Source organism: Coprinopsis cinerea (assembly GCF_000182895.1).
Source record: "Coprinopsis cinerea okayama7#130 chromosome 11 map unlocalized cont3.11, whole genome shotgun sequence".
NCBI lineage: Eukaryota > Fungi > Basidiomycota > Agaricomycetes > Agaricales > Psathyrellaceae > Coprinopsis > Coprinopsis cinerea.
In genome coordinates, this window is record NW_003307534.1 from 554,930 (window position 1) to 578,253 (window position 23,324).

The 23,324-nt window shown below is 51.6% G+C and overlaps 7 protein-coding genes and 1 pseudogene across 8 annotated transcripts; 6 read left to right on the forward strand and 2 right to left on the reverse strand.

The window, feature by feature from the left end:
• Window positions 1-9: 9 nt before the first annotated feature.
• On the forward strand, window positions 10-108 carry CC1G_20229 (annotated as a pseudogene). Its single transcript has one exon. The product of its transcript is annotated as a tRNA-OTHER (tRNA).
• Window positions 109-694: 586 nt separating this feature from the next.
• Window positions 695-1,286, forward strand: CC1G_09682 (hypothetical protein; the record flags this gene model as incomplete). Its single annotated transcript, XM_001839727.2, has 3 exons — window positions 695-842; window positions 893-1,000; window positions 1,051-1,286. 3 exons carry the CDS (start codon window positions 695-697, stop codon window positions 1,284-1,286), a joined length of 492 nt encoding a protein of 163 aa, XP_001839779.2.
• A 352-nt stretch (window positions 1,287-1,638) lies between these two features.
• On the forward strand, window positions 1,639-4,258 carry CC1G_09683 (hypothetical protein; the record flags this gene model as incomplete). Its single annotated transcript, XM_001839728.2, has 5 exons — window positions 1,639-1,800; window positions 1,903-1,986; window positions 2,044-3,598; window positions 3,656-4,122; window positions 4,181-4,258. 5 exons carry the CDS (start codon window positions 1,639-1,641, stop codon window positions 4,256-4,258), a joined length of 2,346 nt encoding a protein of 781 aa, XP_001839780.2.
• Window positions 4,259-5,004: 746 nt separating this feature from the next.
• On the forward strand, window positions 5,005-6,684 carry CC1G_09684 (hypothetical protein; the record flags this gene model as incomplete). Its single annotated transcript, XM_001839729.1, has 1 exon — window positions 5,005-6,684. The coding sequence occupies one exon, from the start codon at window positions 5,005-5,007 to the stop codon at window positions 6,682-6,684; it is 1,680 nt and encodes a 559-aa protein (XP_001839781.1).
• Window positions 6,685-10,069: 3,385 nt separating this feature from the next.
• On the forward strand, window positions 10,070-10,371 carry CC1G_13329 (hypothetical protein; the record flags this gene model as incomplete). The annotated part of the gene is made up of 2 exons (XM_001839731.2): window positions 10,070-10,106; window positions 10,154-10,371. The coding sequence occupies 2 exons, from the start codon at window positions 10,070-10,072 to the stop codon at window positions 10,369-10,371; spliced, it is 255 nt and encodes an 84-aa protein (XP_001839783.2).
• A 233-nt stretch (window positions 10,372-10,604) lies between these two features.
• CC1G_15672 (hypothetical protein) lies at window positions 10,605-11,260 on the forward strand (the record flags this gene model as incomplete). Its single annotated transcript, XM_002910196.1, has 3 exons — window positions 10,605-10,679; window positions 10,728-10,988; window positions 11,042-11,260. 3 exons carry the CDS (start codon window positions 10,605-10,607, stop codon window positions 11,258-11,260), a joined length of 555 nt encoding a protein of 184 aa, XP_002910242.1.
• Window positions 11,261-11,409: 149 nt separating this feature from the next.
• CC1G_15673 (hypothetical protein) lies at window positions 11,410-12,366 on the reverse strand (the record flags this gene model as incomplete). Its single annotated transcript, XM_002910197.1, has 2 exons — window positions 11,410-12,143; window positions 12,189-12,366. 2 exons carry the CDS (start codon window positions 12,364-12,366, stop codon window positions 11,410-11,412), a joined length of 912 nt encoding a protein of 303 aa, XP_002910243.1.
• A 6,723-nt stretch (window positions 12,367-19,089) lies between these two features.
• CC1G_12589 (hypothetical protein) lies at window positions 19,090-22,960 on the reverse strand (the record flags this gene model as incomplete). Its single annotated transcript, XM_001839735.2, has 11 exons — window positions 19,090-19,176; window positions 19,243-19,752; window positions 19,804-19,910; window positions 19,966-20,027; window positions 20,460-20,931; window positions 20,994-21,018; window positions 21,080-21,884; window positions 21,938-22,362; window positions 22,417-22,497; window positions 22,549-22,743; window positions 22,796-22,960. 11 exons carry the CDS (start codon window positions 22,958-22,960, stop codon window positions 19,090-19,092), a joined length of 2,934 nt encoding a protein of 977 aa, XP_001839787.2.
• Window positions 22,961-23,324: the final 364 nt, after the last annotated feature.

The window sequence follows — 23,324 nt, forward strand, 5'->3', positions numbered from 1 at the left end:
GTGATAGCGGCCTTTTTGGCTCAGTTGGTTTATCGCGAGTTGCTGGCGCGGTTTCTAACAGTATCACCGGTTACCATTAGGTCGCAGGTTCAAACCCTGGCAGGTGCAATACTTTCCGGCTTGGGAAACCGGTTTGTTTGTGCTTGTTAGGGCCCGGGGGCCTCGGCTGACAGGACGTGTTCGAGTTCTGGGGGCTATTATGTATATCTGATCGCGGGTTCTGGGGGTAAGACGTGGCTAGGCCTGGGAAACCTAGTAAGAAGTCGTCATCACGTCACCTCGAGGGCTCGGTGCTTAACAGGGGGGTACTGTCAGGGGCCTGTCATTCCGTCCGTCCCATATCCGTTTATCCGTCTATCCGTCTTCCGTTCGACAGTAGGCGACCAATACCTGACATGATCAGCTCTATATATAGTGCCAGCAACCTATCACCTTAACCGGTGATAGCGGCCTTTTTGGCTCAGTTGGTTTATCGCGAGTTGCTGGCGCGGTTTCTAACACATCCTCCATGTTCATCAATCCTTCTCGAGCTTGTCCAACCCTGATCGAGCTGCGAGAAATTTCCAGCGGGACAGTTTCGCATAGTCGTCGTCACCACGCATACATAGGGCGATCCCCGGCAATTTTCGTTTCTTCCCTGTTCTCAGAACTTTCCAAACTACGGGAGCCAACTCAACATGGCTTACCTCAGAACATGATACAAGGGAAGTTCCATACACAGGAGTGGGATCGCTTCGTCGGGTTCATGTGTATGGTATTTCGGAAGTCAGAGCTCAACGCCAATCTGGCTCGGGACTCGATGCACTTCGTCACTCGTGCATTGCCCAACGAAAACTCATCCGGTAAATTTCGCCTTATCCATTTTTATGCATGCTAACCATGTACGCGTTAGGTACATCCAAAGGTGGCATGTTCAGCAATGCTCGTAGCCCGTCAACCAAACGAGTTGGTTCCTCCAAGGTTGTGGCGGATAATTTTGCATTGGACACAAACAACAACGGTACGTCGTGGTTAGGCTACTTCTTGCTTTGGCTTCTAATCCAGTCTCAGTCCCAATCTACGACGCACGTAACCAGCAAAATTTCGACTTGGAAAGCGACCTTTCCAATCTCGGCGCAGCACTACCAGCCTGGAACCAGGAGGTACCACGCGGGTCGTTCGTGGTCGTCGGCTACACGGCGGCGGTCTACTTATCTAACATGGGGAAGTGGACGCTCAGTTTGAATATCCAGTGGGTTATCATAATAGGATGCCCAGATGAGGGGGAGAACAGCAGCGAGGAGTAGAAGAGTTCGGCCGAGTTCCTTTTTTGTATCGTTGAAATAACGAGTTTGTTTGTGAATTTCATACATTGGTTTCCTGCTTTCAGTCTGTAATGTTGGAAGGGGCGTAGCGCTCCCTTGATTTGTGACAATGAAAACACGATCTGACGCCAACACAACTTCATAGTTGCTAGAAGAACGCAACAGAAGTATCCAGTGAAGCGCCTCCGGCGGTACTGTCCCATGATGATGTTTGATTACATCATCTATCGGCAATCACCGAAGTAGAAGTTGCAGTTGACCGACAAGTCTCGCGGCTTGAGCTTGATCAATCACCACAGACCTACCTTTTCCCGCCTTTTTGCTCTTAATCCCAATGACGCAAGCCACGACTACGCATTCCGTTGACGCGACGGCGATACATGATACTGGACTTGCTTCTACCGTTGGTAGCGATATGAAGACCTGTGACGAAACTGAAGAGGCGTTGCTGTTGCAATTGTTCGGTGCTGGACCAAAAACATGGACGTACGAAGAGGTACGTCCTTACATCCTACCGCAATATACCGACGTTGGATTTGAAGTCTGCCCAAAGTACACCTTTGTATCGTACGTAGATCGTTCTCTTATAGATGATCAGTTGGAGAGTAACGCTGCACGCGTCCCTTGTCGCATTCCTTTGAAGATGTTGGTCAGTGCTTTACTTGTGAGCGAGATGAGATCGGTATGTGGACACCACAACATCCCTGCTATTCGTCTTGATACTAAACAATCGTTGAAGTTCAAACTTGAGAGCCATGTCTGCGGAAACGATTGCCCGGATTTCGTGTCCATCCTGGAGGGCATCACGGCGCCAGCTGAGGATACTACAGACGGGAACAAATTGGTTATGCGCAACTTTACCCTGAAGGAGCTGATTCCCTATTTGAACCCAGACCAACATCCTTCAGTGTCTGACAATACTCGTTGCATTTTAGTGGGGTTCCAAGACGACACGAACGTAGATCGCGGCGAGCTAGTATGTATCGATGTGCCCTACAAAGTCCTCTATTCACGACTAACCAAACGAGGATTGCTCGAGGTTTCCAAACGTCACAATTTGACTTTCCCAATGTATTGGGGAAGAATGAAGGCCTTAGAGCAGTTGCTGGGCCATGTCTGTCACGACGGTTGCCGTCCGTCACGGCCTGTGTTCCGGGTTGAAGCGCCAAACCCCAGAAGGAGAAAGCATCAACAACTAGAGCCAGACGATGACTTGCCTTTCAAATGGATGCCCTTCGAGTATGAACCGGGCGTTGAGTATCCACCGGGCCCCACGACTATCAAGGACATTGCTCGGTGCGTGGGCGCGCATACTGAAGCACTAAAACCCGAATTCATTGAAGAGTTTCCATGTGCTGTCTGTGGTCAACTGCATAAACGATTTGAATTGCGTCCTTTTCACAAGGAACAGTACTCAATGGATCTATTATCCGATAATTCTGGAACAAGACGCGAGCGACGGCATGCTTCTGAACCAATTCAACCATTGGAAGGACCTGTACTACTCCCGGACGCCAACCATATCTGCTCGGGTTGCTCGACTTCTTTGGCGAAGAAGCGTATCCCTAAATTCGCTTTGGCGAATGGATTTTGGGTGGGCCAGGTACCTCCTGAACTTCAAGACTTGACGTTGGGGGAAAAGGCGTTGGTCTCTCGTGTTCGAAGGAATCGATCACTCGTGCGGGTATCAAAGGGCCACTACAAAATGGTCGCCAACGTTATTTCATGGCCTAATCCTGTCGTCAAAGTATACTCGGCTTTACCACCGCCTCGGGAGGATCTGGACGACGTTCTAGCCATCATATTCACGGGAACGGAGCCGCCAACGGAAGAGGATTCCAAGCGTTCCCCATTACTGGTAAGGAGAAGGAAGGTGCTTGCCGCCTTGGAATGGCTCAAGCTGAACCACACGGAATACGAAGAAATTTTGATCGACAACAACGCCTTGGAAGGGTACGAAGAAGAAGGGATCCCGGTAGTCGTATATCATAGGCCTGTCGCTGCTGAGGTTGGCAATCAGCCTGGTTTGGCGAAGCCTGTTTATGAAGAAGAGGAAAGAGGTACGGAATACGGCCCGTGTCCCTATTCTGTCCATGGACTAACGACAACGAAATTCAGTGATTTGACTCCGACGAAAAGGAAAGACATTGCAATTCAATGGCTTACCGATGGAGGCGGAGCTCTTGGTGTTGGTCGTGGAAGCAGCCCGCTGTCGCTGTATGATAACCCTTCGTTATACACTCAGATGTTTCCCTGGTTGTTTCCCTATGGATTGGGTGGTGTTGGAGGAGAAGGTACGTTTCGACGGGTGTCCGAGGCCAAGCATTTCAAGTGGCTGCTTCGTTACGCAGACAGGAGATTCCAAATGGACAGTCATTTCGTCATAACAGCATTCAATCATCAACAAATCAAACGGACCAGCTCCGCGACTTTCCTCATGGTGAAGAGAGGGAACTTTGAATCGGTGGCACAGTCGATCCTGGATATCAATCCAGCTGTTTTGAGCAGTATCTCGGAACGCATGAGGGAAGGACAACGGGTCGTCCCAGTTACGGATGCTGAAAAGCGATGCTTCAAGTTGCTGGAACAAATCGAACAGGTTGGGGGACACGTCGACGGTTCCCTTGCCAGACGAAAGTACATGCGCAAGGAGCTATGGTCACTCGTGGCTTTCCAAGGAGCACCAAACTGGTACATAACGATATCACCAGCTGATAACAGACACCCCCTCGCGATTTACTGGGCGGGGGACCCGGAACCATATAAACCGGACATCAAAAGTTCAACGTTGCGTGAAACACTGATAGCTACGAACGCGGTAGCAAGTGCAAACTTTTTCCACTATCTTGTTGAACTGTTTCTAACCCACATCATAGGCTGGGGGAAGGAAGAGAGGGGGGTTTTCGGCGTACCAGCCGCCTACTTCGGGTCTGTTGAACAACAAGGTCGAATGACTTTACACCTCCACTTAGTCCTCTGGATAGCCGGTTCTTTCACGCCCAAAGAGATTCGAGAGAAGTTGTCAGCAGGTAATAAAGAGTTCGAACGAAAGCTTCTAGAGTACTTGGAGAGCTGCAGAGTCGGAGAGTTCATGACAGGGTCGAAATCAGAAGTCGGTTCTAGGATCCCCAGGAATTCCCTTCCCAAGAAGAAAGGTATCCACACTATATACCAGGAAGAAGACAAAGTAGTTCCAAATGTTGTTATAGATGGATATCAAGACCCCACTCTTTCAATGCCCTCTCCCCCTCCGGCCATAACCTGTGACGAGCCAATCGAAGAGTGCATGTGCGTGAATTGTATCGAAGTTAGCGACTGGTATGAGCAATTCAAGAGTATTGTCGATGACGTCGTGTTCAGAACGAATGTCCACGAGTGCTTTGCTATGAAAGGGGTATCTATACCTGGCCTAAAGCAGCATCCCACTGGCAAAGGATGCACTGGACGCAGCGGGAAGTGCTCAGCCCGATTTCCTCGCGAAGTATTCGCTGAGTCCAATGTGGATCCTAAGGACGGACATATCAATCTGAAACATCTAGAGTCATCCATAAACTCCGTCACTCCCGCTATCGTGTACACCAATGGCTGCAATACTGATTCAACTTGTCTTCAGTCAGGAACAGCTGTAAAGGCAGTGGTTGGGTATGTATGTGATTACCTCACGAAGGGGTCGTTAAAATCACATCAGATATTCAGCACCATGTACGACGCCTTCACAAGGTACGGAGAGACCTTACGTGAGGAGGATAGGAAGGCTGTGGATGGGGCGCGAAGAATGATTCTGAAGGTTGTCAATTCCCTGGGGGCAAAGATGGAAATAGGTGCGCCCATGGCTGCAATGTACCTTCAAGACAATCCTGACCGTTACTGTAGCCACGTTTTCGTAACATTCTACTGGAAGAATTTTGTGAACTTCGTACTTCGAGAGTGGGAACGGCTGCTAGGATCGACGGAATTGCGGAGTGCGGAAGACACCAAGTGGTACTCGGAGAGCGTCGAGGTCGGGGAGGAACTTAACGATGAGGAGGGACTCGATGTGCTCAGCGACGACGAAGGAGACGACGACAACGTTCGATTGGCCCGTAACGGGAGGTACTTCGTAAGTCGCTCCAAAGTGGAGGATTACCAGCTACGACCGCTTCAGTTTGAGGAGGTTTGCCTGTACGAATGGGTGCAATGTGCCGTGAGGGACGGGTCTGATAATGCACACTCTAACCTCCGCTTCTTCCGGTACCTTCCCGGGCACCCTATGGCAGACAGTCATAAAATTGCATGCGATCCAAGTAGGAGATCCTACGTTGTTCCTAACTTTCTCGGTCCTCCCCTACCGAGGCCTGATGAAGGTGACCAAGAGGAATACTATTGCACAATGCTGACTCTATTCAAGCCTTGGAGAACAGGGATTGAGTTACGACGAGCGGATCAAAGTTGGGCGGAAAGTTTCCATGCTCACCCCTTCACCAAAAGACAGAAAGACATTATAAAATATATGAATGTTCGTTATGAGTGCTATGACGCTAGAGACGATTTCCAGACGCAGAGAATGACAGAACAAAGCCGTCAAGAAACGGAGGAAGACGAACTTGGTCTTTGTGATGACGACGACATGGATATGGATCCACAACATGGAGAGGATGATGAATCTTACTGGAGAGATAAAATGATCATGAATACGTGGGCTGTGGGTCAGGAAAACTTTGTCAAGGAAGCCGAAGAGGTACTCGTTCAGGCGGGATGGGGTTTGGGTATCAAATTAAATGACGCTGACTACGACGTCATAAAGAAGTCAACAGACTCCAGGGCGATCACATGCAATCCCGGAATGACATCCTCCTACTGGAGTGACGTTGTAAAGAAGGAGAAGGCGAGAGTGTGGAAAGAGAGGTTCGTGAGGCTTAACGGACAATCTGGACCCGACGAAGACGGTGATGGAGATTTCAGCGTTGGTGTTAGCGATGGGGTTCGCGTCTTATACGGCGATTACTTGTCGAAGACATACGTGCCGCGCAATAGACGCTGGGCGGATGTAATGAGCGAGTTGGAACTGAAGTACACCCTTAACGTCGAACAGCGGCGCAGCTTCAGAATTATCGCAAATCACGCGTGTACTATATCACCTGAGCCTTTGTTGAAGTTCTTAGGCGGAATGGCAGGCGCAGGGAAAACTCAGGTTCTGCGAGCGCTTATCGAATTCTTCGCAGAGAGAGAAGAACCGTATAGGCTGGTTTTATTGGGGCCTACAGGAACATCATCCGCACTGATTGGAGGGACTACCTATCATTCTTTCCTTTCTATTTTCTCGGGAAAATGGGGTTCAGGGAGGGCTGAACTCCAGTCTGTTGAAGAGGTTAGGGAAAGTGTCGCGAAGAGCGAACACTAAACCAAACCAAAGACCAGTGATGCGGAGCAGAGAAGAGCGGCGAGTGAGATAAGAGCGATGAGCGACAAATGCAGATGAGGGCTGAAGCGATGTATTGACGAGGAGGTCAAGCTGAGGAAATACAGAGGAATCTACCTAGCTTATATACCTATTCTACAGTCTACATAGCCGCAATGAGTCAGGATGACGAGCAAATGGTGAAATGCAAAAGAACAATAAGAAGTCATGAGGCTGCGCGAAGGCTGCGCGAAGAATGAAGAAGACAAGTGGCGGAGTAACGAGGCAGTGCAAGAATGAAGAGAACAATAAGATGTAGGGCAAAGGGCATAACGAGGCAGTGTTCCATGGGAGAAAGTGTCCGTGTCGAGAATAAAGGCAAGAATAAGAATAAAGAGGAAGTGATAAGGGCGATGAAAGCGATAAGATAAGATAGGGAAAAATAGGGGCTCGTACCCGCTGTTCACGACAGAAAGGTTAATAGGTGTGAGCTACATCTTCATAGACGAGATATCGATGTTGTCTTGTTTGGATGTTTGTAAAATTAGTGCTCGCCTTTGTGACGCGATGAACGAGCACGAAAAACCTTTTGGCGGACTTAGCATGATTTTTGCCGGAGATTTCGCGCAGTTGCCCCCTACAAACGGGCATGCTTTGTACAGTGGAGACGTGTCCTTTGTACAGTCGCCTCGATCTAAGCCTGAGCAGCAGGAAGAGACGATTGGGAAAACTATTTGGCTGCAATTCACATGCGTGGTAATGTTGAAGAGAAATATGCGACAGGACGGAGAGTCGGACCTAGACAAGTGTTTCCGTACCGCATTAGAGAATCTCAGGTATAAAGCGTGTACACAGGATGATATCGAATTCTTGCGCTCTCGAATTCCTGCTAATAATCCTGACATCAGCATAGAGGATCCTAAGTTCCGCTTTGTATCGATTATAACGTCTAGAAATGTTCAGAAGGATTCCTTTAATTATCGCAACGCTGTTAAATTTGCCAGCGAGAATGGGAGATCGCTGTCACATTTCTACAGCATTGATACCAAAAGTGGTGTAGGCAGCGGCAGACTGAGGGATGAAAGGGCACGTCCTGGCTTGCATCCGCGTGAACAGAGAATTCTATGGTCTCAAAGACCTTCAACCAGCGAGCAAGTTGCTGGGTGTCTGTCTCTTTGTGTGGGAATGCCGGTGATGATTAGAAATAACGAGGCTACCGATCTTTGCATAACTCGAGGACAGGAGGGGGTGGTAGTAGGGTGGAACTCGCGAGAAATTCCTGGATATCCTGGTTACAAGACTCTGGACACGCTATTCGTAAAATTAGTTCGCGCACCAAAAGAAATCCAAATTCCCAACCTGCCTCCAAATGTTGTCCCATTGACCAAGATCTCTCATCCCGTCGTGGCTAAATTGCCGAATGGGGAAGAGAGGAAGATCTCTAGAAAACAAGTCCCGGTGCTTCCTAATTTCTCGATGACGGATTATGCTTCCCAAGGTAAGACGCGGGAGGTCAATGTAATTGACTTAGCGCGATGCAGAAGCCATCAAGCGATGTATACGTGTCTATCGAGAGGAAAGAAGGCAGAAGATACTCTGATTGTGCGGGATTTCCCAACCGACATGATGACTGGTGGCATTTCAGGTTGGCTCCGTCAAGAGTTTCGGGAACTGAATTACCTTGATAAAATTACAGAGTTACGATTCGAGGGGAAGCTGCCAGAGGACATAATACAGCAAACCAGATGGGCGACCATCGACAGATATAAGCAATGGAGAACCACGCAAGATGAGAGCTCGTGGCATCCAGTGTTGAGACCTGAGCCAACAGCAGACGAATGGCGAAGGCCTAAACGCGACCCAAGACTGAAGGGAAAATTGCATCAGTCAAAGTCAAACAAGCGAAAGGCTGAGACCATTGTTGCGGTGAACAGGAAGCGCCCTAGGTTAGAATTATCTGCACAAAGTAGTAATCTGGGCACCGCTTCGCAACAGATCCGAGATCTCAGTGGGAAACTAATAGGACCTGTATGGGACAATAACGATCATAGTTGTGCATTCGACGCTTGGATGTTCATTCTGTACAGCTTATGGCAGGTTGAGAAGTTGCGCTGGGTGCAAGAGCTTTCGGCGCTTAGTACATCCATGACATTGTTGACGACTGAGTTCCATGGACTGCAAAGCTCTGGTGTCACTACTGGTGCCACAGGTGTATCGGGTGTGAGAGACCGATGGAGGGAATCCATGAGACAGGAAAATCCGGATGAGGATGCTTTTCCGAGAGGTGCGGTCGGTGCTGATATATGCACCTTATCAAGACAGTTATGGGGATGGGCCCGAACCATAGGGTCGACTACAGGGAAATGCAGCGACTGTCAATACAGCGAGAGTGTTCGCGGCCACCGCAATATTGCACCATTCACCGTGTTGGACGATGGCGAGGCTAGGAGTGTACAAGAAGAGCTCGATAAGAGGGGGGAACCGTATGGAAGATGTCCGGTTTGTGATGGGGATCTGTTTTGGGTACACAGTGTAAGTGATTTCTTCTGTGTTCAAACGGTTTGTACGTCGGGAACCTACATTCGGGTTGAGCCCGTTGTTAGAACAACCGACGGGGAATTATTCGTGGTGTTCGGGGCAATCTATCACCGGGGGAATCACTTCTTTTCCAAAGTGATGATGAACGATGGCAATGTGTATTTCCACGACGGGATCAGAGGGGAGAACAGCGTGCTTATAGGCAACTTCGCGGGAGCGAACGATGGTGATGTGTGGGCTAGACACGAAGAAGGTACGGTGTCTATGGTGGTTTATCGTCGAGTTCTTCCGGGGGCAGTTCACGCGTAAACATACATTGATGCCGAAGGCGCCCTGGCGTTGCTTTTCGCATAAGAAGGAAAACCTAATTTCAATGATCCTCCAATATTGCAAGTGCGAGTGTTCGTATCGATGTCAGTGAGTAGAACCAAAGAAGATGGGAACAGTGAGTACTTTACTAGAGATGGTGTTGACATACTGAAGTGTTAATTAGTCGCAGAAGACGTTCCCGAGAGGCAACCCTCAATGGAAATCAAGACTGAAGATGACGGTGTGGATCATCGTTTGGGTGGGTGTTCCCTATCACTCGACACGATGTCCAGGGGCTCACTTGAAGTATAGAATTGCTGTCCAGTCTAAGTAAACCATTCACCCTTGTTAAGAACTTGACGATTTTGTCTGACGAGCCATGAAGGGAAAAGCTCTAAACGTTCGTGGCCTTGGTTGCTAGATGTGTTTGGTATTGACCGGGATACAGGGCTGGAGCAACGAAGGGAAATAAGTTTGCTGAGAAAGAAATTGAATCGCAGCCGTCTGGGTATGTACACGCTTGCATTGTGTTCCGGTATTAATGCGGCGATCCCAAGAAAACCTAGAGCTGCGCCACAGTGAGTCACCAAAATTGTTGCACGGCCTAGCGCCTGACGAGACATAGGGAATAAGCACATTCGTGGGCGACTGCGCGAAGTCACTGAGAGTTTGGTAGAGGTCACGAAGGTCACCGTCAGTGTGCATCGCTCTCTAGAAAACGCATTGGACTCTATCGAGAAGATCAAGGAACGGATGCAAGAGGAGTTAAGTGATATTAACGTGTGGCGGGAGGATGATCCGGACTGCCAGACAGATGAAGAGTGTTCGATGGACGAGGAGTAGAGTTTGTAGTACTGGCTTCATCAATTGCATGTTAGAGTTAACGGATAAAGCGACCGGTCAGGGCAACTATGTAGATCAGGCGGCCTTTTTTTTAAAAAAGTAACGGTTGATGTAAAGGGTCCGTGGGTCATTTAGTGGCCCCACCACGGCGCCTTTCAGACACCAATGTTCATTAGTACAAATGGATGTTGCGTACAGAATTATCGCAGGACCTCAACGGCTGATAAGGTATTATGCTTTGCGAACCTGTTCCGAGGAATGAAGAAGAAGCCATGCGTCGGAACGAGCACGTTAAGGCTCGCGCGATGGTAGGCGAAGGAAACCCTGTCGACAAGCATGACTGACGATGTCCACAGGAGCTCGGTAGAGGCATCGTCAAATGCCTTTTGTACCCAGTTCAGGGGAATCAGTCTGTACTGGTGGATGTGGCTTTGGAGGAAGGCTCGGGGCCCAAACCAAGGCTGATCGACCTTATGGTCCCGAGCTACATGCACAAAAATGGGGAAAGCAACGAACAAGTGGTGGTACTAGATCGGTCGACTATCCGACTGGAACGCCTAACACGCGAGAGTATATTGGTGTTCAAATACGCCTACACAGTGTTCTACAGTAGACGGGTGAGTCCTGAAAGACTGGGTTAATAGAGCAAGCAACTAACATGAATGGAAAGGACGAACACTGGGGATATCGGTCTCCTAACGAGACCCTTAATAGATTGGCAGGACGTGATTTGAAATGTTGGGGCAACGTACTGGTGTGCAAATCAGGGCGGCAAAGCGATACACTCGACGACATGACGGAGAGCGAGCGTGGCCTAATAGATCGCGTGTTAACAGAGGAGATTTGGTCGCACCGACTGGACCAATCGGGATGGCAACCAAATCGGTAGATTTGTTTTTGGATCGGAGAAGTTCTTAGACCGGAGATACGTACATTCGGGAACTTTGTGCACAAGGGCGCAATGCAGCCGAGCTGGAAAGATGTCAATGAGTGTCGGGCGATTAATTTTATGAAAAAATCTTAACGAGCACCACCCATCTACCACATCGTCATCACCAGCGAACGACCAGCGACAATGAGCAACATCAACGACAACACAACCGGACACCCCCAAACATCGAACAGCGACGCGGGGTATAGTGACTGGGGAGCAGGGTGGGGTACGCCTGGGGATTGGAACGAAGAAAGCGTGAGCAAGGACAGCGGACAGGGGGGAAGGGCTCCAGACAGTGATACGCGCGAGGATGTTGTTGGAGGCTGGGAGAATGTCGGAGGCTGGCCGCAGGTGAGGGGATGGGACAGTCGAGAACAGTCTCCCTGTGGAGACGAGTCGGGCGATCGAAGCACATGCGTTAAAACGGAACTGACTGCGAGGGATACGGTATTGTCGGAGACATATCTGGTGTGGTTAATCTTGGAGAACTTGGACTGGTTTTCTGTGGTGCGATCGGCAGCGATATCCAGGGCCTTTCGGGAGGCAGCGCAAATGGTCGCTCGAGGGCGATTACAGGTGTCTTGGTCTCCGCTAATCGGGTTGTTTGGGATATCGTTTGAAACACTGCTATCCGCCCTAGAAAAGACGGAAGGAGGAGTGGTAGGAAGCGCTGCATGGAAAACTATGGCCATAGGGACGCCTTGGCAGGGAGAGGCAGCGTTAACAAATCGATTGACCGTGGTGGTGCCGAAGGGTAGGCTGGACGATTTCGTTAAGAGTCTGAATTTGGCCCCGTCGTATGAATGGAACTCCGTGGTAATCGAGGGGATGTCGAAGGCTTGCGTCAGTAAAGTAATAGAGATATCAGTAGATGCGAACTTACCGGTAGGTGTTTTCGTATCCCCATCAGACGTTGCGCTGAATTCACTCGCAGGTCGAAACCAAGCAGGCCATGCGGCAGGAAAGGGCGGCGCGGCTGAAAGAGCGAAGGCGAATGAAGAGTACTGGCGAGGATGATGTACCGGACGTGGATGTGGATATGACGGTGAGGGGATTTCCATGCGACACGAGAAGGGCCGTGTTAACCGTGGTTTAGGTCAGGCATCTGCGGCTTGTTGAAAGCACTGGGCACGTGTTGCAAGGGATTAGCGGCAGCGCTTCCACCGGGGACCTACAGGTCATTACCTCTCGTCGCATATACCTCCTGTTCCCCACTTTGGTTCGTAACAACCTGGCGATTACAGGGAGAAGGTGGTTCGATTGGGACAAACCGGTCTGCCAGTCGCCACGGATCGAGTGGCACAACTACCGCTGGAGATTCCCGTGCGGTAAGGAATGCCCTGAGAAGGTGAGGAGGGGCAGGGGAAATGAGGGTACGGCGGTTTTCTATTGGAACAGAGTAAAGGAGCGCCAGTGTCTGGTCGAGGGCCAGGATTTCGTGTGGGTGTGGGGGAAGGGATGGAGAAAGCGCGGGCAACGGGTAGGGTGGGGCCAAGATGCTACAGAGATGGATTCCGAGACAGAGTCAAACTGTGAAGGCCCAACGAGGGATCCAGATACGAACACAGACATCTACATCTCGAAAGCGCATGAACTGATGTCTGCAGGCAGTTTGTTTGAAAGGGGCCGGTACAAATGGAGGTTGAAGAGTGAAGGAGGGTGTCATAACCGTAGATGTGCCAACTTCACGAGCGTATGGGGCATGAGTGATGAAGAATAAACAGCTTCGCTTCGCGTATCACACAGACTCTTTGAACTCAGGCATACAGCAATGAAAAGCGCCCAAGGAAGGTTAGAACGCGCGACCAGTCAGGCGTAATAATGGCAGACGGTATTTCGGGTTTATCGGCAGCGGCCGGGAAATTCCGCAAAACTGTACAGGCCGGGATCAATGGGCCGAGGGTCGGCTTCTGGACGCGGCCACTAGAGAGCTGCTCTGGGTGGAGATGAGCGCACATGGCAAACTCGTTGGTTGCATCGGTAGCAGTTCGGTGGCAACCAAGGGTGTAGGGTGAAGGTGTAAGGAAAGATCGGGAGCAGTCACCGACAGGGGTCGACTTTGTCGGTGGCTGATGGGGGTAGGGATGTGGCATTTATTGCGCGCAGGGATGGCGTGCAGTGATCAGTGAGTTGCCAGTGATACCGATAACATAGCTCAACATGCACAAGCGAGTGGGACGCCATGGTCGAAAAAGGGCCTCGACGAGGGTTTCCGACCCTAAGCAGGTGGACGACTACAGGAGTTTTCGTTTCAGTGCATCGCCCTTGGTATTGCGTGCGCGGGAGGAGGCGGAGCGTTACATAAAAGTAAGCATTTTGGAGCTCTTGTATTCATTCTAATTAACGGGCGTCAAAGGAACATAAGGTCGACTCATGGGACTTCATAATGTACCCCGCCGACTCGAAGTCCCCCGCGATTGCCAAGCTTCCCGTGAGGGCAGGGGATGACATCGCCCGAGGCGTCGGGTCTTTGGCCGTGGATGTGTTCGACGATGACGTTCCACCCTGGGCGTTCATTATTATGCGCCCATATGTCGTGGATTTGCCTTTCAAGACGGCAAAGGGCGCAGACGAAGCTATTGTGATGTACTACTCAGAAATTGACGACGAGAAGCGAGAACAGGTGAGTTGGCAGTCACAATGGGTATCAGACGGAAAACTGACGCCCATATAGCGTTCGGTGAATCCGTCGTTCGCGGCCATGATGGGGGAAAGCGATGCGGCTATGCTCCTCCTTCGGGGAACCGTGGCAGTGGTTTTGGTGAAGCGGGGTCGACCTATTAACGCTGTCGAAGAGGAAATCGCGAAAGTGACACAGTATGTGTGCAGGTGAGTTACCACAGTAGCCAAGTTGGCAAACATCTGGCTTATAAAATGACAGCGATCTAATGCATATGGTTGCGGATTGGAAGACCGATTTGTGCTTGCATGCGCTCGACGTCGCAACGACGGCCTTATAAAATAGAAATTGTATCGCATGAAGTTTCTAATGAAATTGTCTTTCTTCTATAAGGGTTGGAATTGAAGAACATCGTGAAGGCCTTAGGACGAATTGCGTCAAGGTCCGAAGAGAGAAATGACAGCCAGGAATGGATGCAGACGGGGATGCAGGCCGTTAAAGGAGAGGACATCATCCTCGACTCCCTGGGCTCGCAAGATCAACCCCACCATGACTGGGCGTAACGGCACCCTCCAAGTTCCCTCTAAGGTCTCTAGCGTCACTATTGAGGAGGTTCCAGACGAGGACGCACACCCTCCTAGTCGGGGAGTTCCCTCCAATGGTGCCATTCTCGAACAGATAGATACCCCGGTTGATTCTCCCCCTGTGCCCACCACTCCTGACCCCAACCCCACTCCCGAACCGGAACCGGAACAAGCCGAACCACCCCTCTGCCGTATCCGTGCCAACCGAACCACCCGCAGGAAATGGCTACGAGCAGGGCTGATCGAGGAAACTGGTGACGAGCTCTGGTGTGCTGCTGGCTTCACTTATTCCCAGCAGATCGCTGAAGAATCTCAGAAGGCCAAACCCCAGAAAACCTTCGAGGAGATGGTTCCCCCACAGTATCGCCGACATGCCTCCGTCTTCTCCGAGTCCGAGTCGCACCGCCTACCCGAACACAAACCCTGGGATCACGCCATCGATCTGATCCCTGGAGCTCCGGCCACCATGCGCACCAAGGTCTACCCCATGTCCCAGAACGAACAGGAAGAGCTGAACCGATTCCTCGACGAGAACCTCAAGAAGGGATACATCCGACCATCCAAGTCTCCCCTCTCTTCCCCGGTCTTCTTCGTCAAGAAGAAGGATGGCAAGCTCCGCTTCGTTCAGGACTACCGCAAGCTCAACGAGATCACCGTCAAGAACCGCTACCCCCTTCCCCTGGTCTCCGACATCGTCAACAGACTCCGTGGTGCCAAGTACTTCACGAAATTCGACGTTCGCTGGGGTTACAACAATATCCGGATCAAGGAAGGAGACGAGTGGAAGGCCGCGTTCGCCACCAACCAGGGGTCTCTTCGAACCACTCGTTATGATTCTTCGGCCTCACCAACTCTCCGGCGACATTCCAGGCTCTCATGAACTCTATCTTCTCCGACCTCATCGCTGGAGGGAAGGTTGCAGTGTATCTCGATGACATCCTCATCTTTACGGCCACACTCGACGAGCACCGGCAAGTTGTACACGAAGTCCTGCATCGCCTCAAGAAGCACGATCTGTATCTCCGGCCAGAGAAGTGCGAGTTCGAACGTCAGGAGATCGAATACCTCGGGCTGATCATCCGCGAGGGCGAAGTCAGCATGGACCCCGCCAAGGTCGAAGCTGTCCGCAACTGGCCAGTCCCCCGTAACCTCCGCGCCGTTCGTGGTTTCCTCGGGTTCGCCAACTTCTACCGCCGTTTCATCAAGGACTTCGCCACCATCGCCCGACCGCTCAACGACCTCACCAAGAAGAACATCCCCTGGCAATGGAACGAACCTCAGCAGCAGGCTTTCGACACCCTCCGCAACACCTTCACGTCTGCCCCCATCCTGGCGCTCTGGGACCCTGACCGCCCCACTCGCATTGAAGTCGACGCCTCCGGCTTTGCCACTGGAGGAGCCCTTCTCCAGAAGCAGGATGACGGCCTCTGGCACCCCGTTGCATTCCGATCCGCCTCCATGCAGCCCGCCGAACGGAACTACGAGATCTACGACCGGGAGATGCTGGCCATTATCGAGGCTCTCAAGGACTGGCGCCACTTCCTGGAAGGACTCCCTGAACCCTTCGAGATCGTCACTGACCATTCCAACCTCGAATACTGGCGCACCGCACAAAACCTCAGCCGTCGACAGGCTCGTTGGGCTCTCTACCTCTCCCGCTTCCGGTTCTCGCTCACCCACCGCCCTGGCAAGACAAACACCCAAGCCGACGCCCTCTCTCGCCTCGACGTCCACCAGGTCTCCGATGCCGAGGACAACAAACAACAGGTGGTACTCAAACCCGAGCTGTTTGCCAAGCTCGCCGCCTCGAGCATGGTCGCCAATCCCTTGGAGGACCGTATCCGACAGGCCAGCGCCCGAGAATCCCAGGTCCTGGATGGACTCGCCCAGCTCCGCAAGACAGGTCCCCGTCGTCTCACCTCTGGTCTCGCCGAATGGGAGGAGGATAACGGCCTTGTTTACTACAAGGGTCGAGTCTATGTTCCCCCAGACGACGAACTCCGACGCGACGTTCTCAAACAGTGCCACGACGATCCTACCTCTGGACATCCCGGCGTACATGGAACCCTCGAACGAGTTGAACGACAATACTGGTGGCCGACCGTGCGAGCCTTTGTCAAGAAGTACGTGGAAGGTTGCGACATCTGTGCCCGGAAGAAACACGCCCAACACCCCCGCGCCTCGACTCAGCCCTTGGAGGTACCCGATGGCCCTTGGGAGACCGTTGGAGTCGACCTTATCACCCAGCTTCCTGATGCCAATGGACATGATGCCATCATCGTCTTCGTCGACCACTACAGCAAGCTTCTCCATGCCCTCCCCTGCACCTCGGACATCACCACCGAAGGAGTCGCCGACATCTACTACCGAGAAGTCTTCCGCCTCCACGGCCTTCCACTCCGGTTCATCAGCGACCGCGGCCCCCAGTTCGCCTCCAAAGTCATGCGCACCCTTCTCAGACGTCTCGGCATCGAATCCAACCTGACCACCGCCTATCATCCTCAGGCTAACGGACAAACAGAACGGGCCAACCAAGAAGTCGAGAAGTACCTCCGCCTGTACGTCAGTCGCCGACAAGATGACTGGGATAAGCACCTTCCCATGGGCCGAATTTGTGATCAACTCCCGAGTCCACTCCGCGCACAACCGATCCCCCTTCGAAATCCTCTACGGTTACATCCCTCACTTCAACATTCCCGTCGGTAAACGCACTGATCTTTCGCCCTGTCGACGAGCGCATCCAACTAACTCGCAAGAGGTACGCAAGGACGCCGAAGCCGCCTTACGTCTCGAGAAAAGCACAACAGAAGGACTTGTACGAATCCGGCAAACGAACAGCCCATCAGTTCAAGGTTGGTGACCATGTTTGGCTCAACGCTAAGGACATCCAGATCAAAGTCCCTACTCGGAAGCTTGGCGACCTCCAACTCGGCCCCTACAAGATCACCGAACGCATCGGCGACCTCGATTACCGCCTTGAGCTCCCCCCTTCCCTCTCCCGCATTCACCCAGTGTTCCACGTCGACAAGCTCTCCCCCTGGAAAGGCAATGATGTCAACGGCATTCTGCCACCTCCGCCTGAGCCTGTTGAACTGGAGGGAGAGCTTGAGTACGAGGTTCACGACATCTTGGACAGCCGCTGGAAGGGCCGAGGGAAGAACCGTAAGCTGGAATACCTGGTCAGTTGGAAGGGCTACGGGTCGACGGAGGATACTTGGGAACCGGAGGAGAACTTGGAACACGCCCCCGATGTCATCAAAGACTTCCACCAGCGTCACCCTTCTGCACCACGTCGCATTGCAGCCACTGTCTTCGCCTCCCTCCCCTGGCAACCCCTTGAGAACTTCACCGACACACCGCCTACCGACTTCGACTGGGAGCTGGGACGCCGCCTACCAGGGATCATCGAGGACGATGAGGCTTAGAAGGGGGGTAATGTCGTGAACAGCGGGTACGAGCCCCTATTTTTCCCTATCTTATCTTATCGCTTTCATCGCCCTTATCACTTCCTCTTTATTCTTATTCTTGCCTTTATTCTCGACACGGACACTTTCTCCCATGGAACACTGCCTCGTTATGCCCTTTGCCCTACATCTTATTGTTCTCTTCATTCTTGCACTGCCTCGTTACTCCGCCACTGTCTTCTTCATTCTTCGCGCAGCCTTCGCGCAGCCTCATGACTTCTTATTGTTCTTTTGCATTTCACCATTTGCTCGTCATCCTGACTCATTGCGGCTATGTAGACTGTAGAATAGGTATATAAGCTAGGTAGATTCCTCTGTATTTCCTCAGCTTGACCTCTTCGTCAATACACCGCTTCAGCATTCATCAGCATTCGTCGCTCATCGCTCTTATCTTGCTCGCCGTTCTTATCTGCTCCGCATCACTGGTCTTTGGTTTGGTTTAGTGTTCGCTCTTCGCGACAATCTTGTTCATCATTCCGTCACCGACGCCGGCACCGTCACTCATTTATTCCCTCATTATCATCACCACCCATCATTCGTCCTTGTAGCACGGCTCGGACGTCTTACGACCATCACCGCCGCGTTAGGCGCGCATTCCGCCAGTGGATCAAGCCGGGATCCTATTTTGGGCCATAGGCCGGGTTACGTGCGCTCATGGGAGGCACGACTATTTTTGACGTCGCGTGGATGGGTGTAGGCTGGTACGCTGCCCGTCACGGACATATTCGGACATGGGGTGGACTTGGTAGAGCCGGGAGAGCTCCCCGTCACCTACGATTCGATTTTTTGGCTATGGTTGTGGTCACGGACCAACCAAGAGGCTCGGAAGCGCTAACGGACCCGTGTTTGTGCTGTAGGACATTAACAGCATGTATTAACTTCGTCACGGACTGCCTTAGTTAGTAAAGAAGCACTTAGGTAGATTTAGGTAGATATTTTCGACTCACCCCGACTGCCGATCTGAGGGGGAGTGTTGGGAATCAGCTCGGCACACGGTAATTGTGCCGGGCGCTTATTCATCGGACGGATTTAGGAGACTAGATATCTTCTTATTTCCTCGATATTTCTACATCTATATATCCGTAGACTACTCGATTGTGTATAAATAGTTCGTAGTTACTTACTCAATCGATATGGGCATTCGCCCTCTCTCCAGTTTCTCAACAGTTTATCCGATGGCGGCCCATGAAGGGCGACTGCTCTCTGCGAAAGGGGAAGGGAAATGCAAGCTTTAGTAGCCCCAACCGCCGTACACTAGGAACAACCCACCTCATATTCGTAATCGTCCATATCTAGCCAGTCATCGTCATCAAGCCCATCTTGCATCGAGTCCGGGTTTGAGTCGGCAAAAGCGGTCTGCGGCACTAAGGCCGTGCTATCAAGGTCCTTGATCTTCTTCACAAATGCTTCGCCCGTTCGAGCGACGATATTATCAACAACACACGTCGTGCTGACTTCCTCGAGACCCTCCTCCCTCAATTCTTCGCCATCTCCCTCAAACGTGCACGTCAGTTTGCCTATCCCTACGAAGATGTCGTGTTTGTCTGCAATTTGGCAAATGAGGTCTACCCTGGCCTTCTCAGTGCCCTCAAGGGCTGTGAATCCCCCTCCACGGTAAAGCTTTGGAAGCACGTAGGCAATGAGAGGGATAGGGGGGAAGTCGATGGCTTCGTACTCCTTGTTCTTCCATTTCATGCACACTTCGTCCAAGCGAATGGAAAAACCATCAGTGTCTGAAGGAGATGCGATAGGAAGAGCTAAAATTTCTTCCAAATCACGCTAAAGGGCTGCATTAGCTTATCCTTTATGCAGAAAGCGGGATGAGCATACCAGAACCCGACCTGGTTTGATAAGGAGGTCGGTGTCGGACCCTTCGGTACTAGCAGCCGTGTCGACCATGAAGTGCCAGAGAGGTGGGGGACGTGATTTTTTGACGGCTGGGTAGAGATATGTCAGATTTTTGGGGTTGTTATTAGTAGGCTCGATGCAGACCTTGCAAGGCAGACGCCGCGCCAGGACGCGTATGGCGCAATCCAATTTGAAGCGGCTGCAGACTGCAGTCGCCATGGATTTAAGCGAACTTTGTTCTAAAGGCGACGGCCTTCAATCCAAATAAATAGCTTTGCCGCTTCGAGAGCTCAAAACCAAAACTTTGAAGTTTTGAACTAGAGAAGGTCACACCTTCATTATAAAACATTAACCATGCGTTTACAAATTACAGACTAAGTATATCATCTGGGACACAATTTCTTGGTAGACCATAGCTCGAACTTTCACCTCAACGCCGACCACTCAATTTACTCATCTCTTCAATCCACCTCCTCGCCACATTCTTACATTCAATGGACTGTGCGAACAGCCTGACAGCCTCCATCCTGTTCTTCGTGTTCACCGTCTTCAAGATCCTGGAGAGCCTACGGTCACAAACAAACCCCCCCTCAGTAAAGCCAGCCCATGGAAACGAACGAGACCAGACTCCGACTCACCGCTCTTTGAACACCCTCCATTCAAACACCTCCGTCGCCTCTTTTACCCTCTCACTCCCAATCGTGATAAATGCCCACGCCAGGCGCTCAGCCGTAGCATCCCACAGCTTCAGGTCCCTCCACCTCGCAGCGTAGTCCATGACCTGCAGGACGACATCGGTGGAGTTGTGAGTAGTGGTGGGATTGGAAACTCCGTCAGCGGGAGTCACCCCCCAGGGATAATTGTCGTTGACGTTCGCCTGGACAAGTCGGAAGGGGAAAGAGCTCCACGGTCGGAGGTCACTGCGTACGCTCAAGTCTCTGTCGACAGCTTCGAGGATGGCATATGCCACTTTCCGATCCTTGTCTGTCGGTGGGTTACAAGACGACGTCTTGAGGTACTCCAGAGACCCTATGATCCCACCCTCGAACTCGAATTGGATACGAGCCTTCCGTGAGAGGGGGAAAAGTATCAGGACGGGCGCGGTGTGACCTTTCGACGGGAGTGGAAGTTAGATAAGGTGAAGAGAAGAGAATGAGACCAGTGAGACGTACGCTCTTCCGCTGTGCCAGGGGAGCCCTGCATTATCAAAGTCAGAGCCTGATCTCGAGTCGCATGATAGCTAGACTGAACAACCTACGTTTTTTCCGGGCCTATAAACTACTTCACCAGGCTCCTCCTCGACCAGTTTCTCCAACCCGTACTGGGGGACGTAACACGATACAATGCTCACAATGTCTTCATACCGACTATTTCGATGGCCAAACATCCTCCGTCCGCCTTTGTCACAGATGCTACCCACCATGAGCTTATCATTTAACAAGTCGCCCAATTCCCACTCCTCGGCATCCTCTGGGCTATCACAGGTTCCTACCTCCCCTGCGGGCTGCGGGTCCCTTTGCCAGGCCTCCATGAGAATGTGAGACGTCACCCTAGAAAACCCAACACCAAATCCACGACGCTCGGCTATACACAGAAGGTGCAAAGCCTTATGCAAGTCAGCGCCTTCCAGGGCATCAAGACCTTCAACTCCATCCACAAACGACCTCCCATCCAACACGTAGATCAACAGATCTCTGTCTTTGAAAAAGTCATACTTCCCCTCTTTCCACTTTCTCAGTACCCGATCGACCTTGTACATCTCCTCGTCCATGTCAGGCGGCACCATCGCATAATACACCCACGCAGAGTAGGAGAGGTTTGTCAGGCGGAGGCTGTAGAAGAGGATGAGGTGGTAGCCCGATGCGAGGGTGCGTTTCTCAACCTGGACGGGGCCCCTATAGAACGCGAAGAGGTGCGTGGTCGTCGACGGAGAATGGCACCTTGAGAAGGAAGTGGTGGACGACGACAGGGAGTAAGAGATCGAGAAGTCGCCACCGGTGGGAGGGGAAGATGAGGGGAGGACAATGCCAAAAGTCGCAACAACGCCTCCTGTACCTCTAGACCTATATCATCGGCTGTGAAGGAAAATCCAAGAGAGAGAACGACAAGCACTCACTCTTCGAAAGCCGGAATACTGGAGCCAGGCCCGTACAGACCAGCCATACGAAGCTCTGCTTCCGCACTCAGGTTCGCCTCCCCTTCACTCGATCCATTCACGCCCAACTCCTCCAGCAGCGTTGGAACCACCCGAGCCTGAATCCACTTCTCATACTTGGGATTCCCAATCCCAACACTCGCAGCCTTGAATACCTGGCCACAACGTCCTTCGAAAGGACTGTACTGGCGAATCGATGAATCCTGTGACTTGAGAAAGGTTGAGAGGGTTTGGGCATCGTGATCGGTGAGCGGGAGTGAAAGTGATTCGTTGTCACTGAATCTTTGGATGGATAGGAGGGGGTCGGGAGCGTTGGAGTAAGACGTTGAGAACTGGTACTGGCCAAACCAGGTCATCCCACTTGACATGGCCTCTTCGAAGTCGTTCTGTGGCGGGAACGTTCAATGGCAATCAAGAGAGAAAGCGAGACAGGAACACACGCAAAGGTCTACACCATCCGACAGCTCAGAAGATGCGTCGGACTCGAGTTCGGTGTCCTCATCTTGTTCTATCTCAGAATCCTATGCAGGGATCAGCCCAAAGCACACTGGGATTTAAGCTGTTGGACTTACATCAAACGGTTGAAGGACATCGGAAACTGAACCCAGCGCTTCTGGGCCACGACCGTCGCTGGAGAGAACTGGTAAGTGAATGGGGGGAGTTCGAACCTGTTTGTGTGGTGGAAACAAATCCATGGGCCCGAGGTAGGCAAACGGGTCATCCTCCACGGTGATATCTGGACTACCCTCCCTCTCGCCATTGTCAGGCTAGTAACAAATTAGTAAAAGGCGCTTGATAGATACGAGTAGTGCAACTCACAATCACTGTGGTCACCACCCTAGGCCGCGGTGTCATCGATTTCTTTGTCCCAGAATCTGTATCCTCTTCATCCACGACTTCGGTCTCAGGAAAGGAGACAGGTTCATAGTCGGACAAGTCGAAAGCGTCGGAGAGGGTATTGAAACCATTTCCACAAGACACCATGTTTGATGGGGTCGATGGGAACTCGTAATTGGGCCGGCCACCAGGTAGAGGTATATATGCGAAACGACATGGATACGCAATATTAAATAGACCTTTGAGATTTGACTTCTTGACGAGTTGGTGAAAGCACCTTTGTTTCGGTGCAAGGCTGGTATTACAAAGGATGCAGATTGCCAAGGACCTGCCAGTGAAAGGCAACCCCATGGCGGTCAGTTCGTTTGGTTGCCTTCACGAGATTAAACAACGACAAGCATCTGAACAGTGGCAGCGGTGGGATATCATGCAACATGGCGAGCAGCACAAAGGAGGGAAGGTGGAACCCTGAAAGCCTGGACGGGGGCGCCGAGAAAGACACGGATTCGAG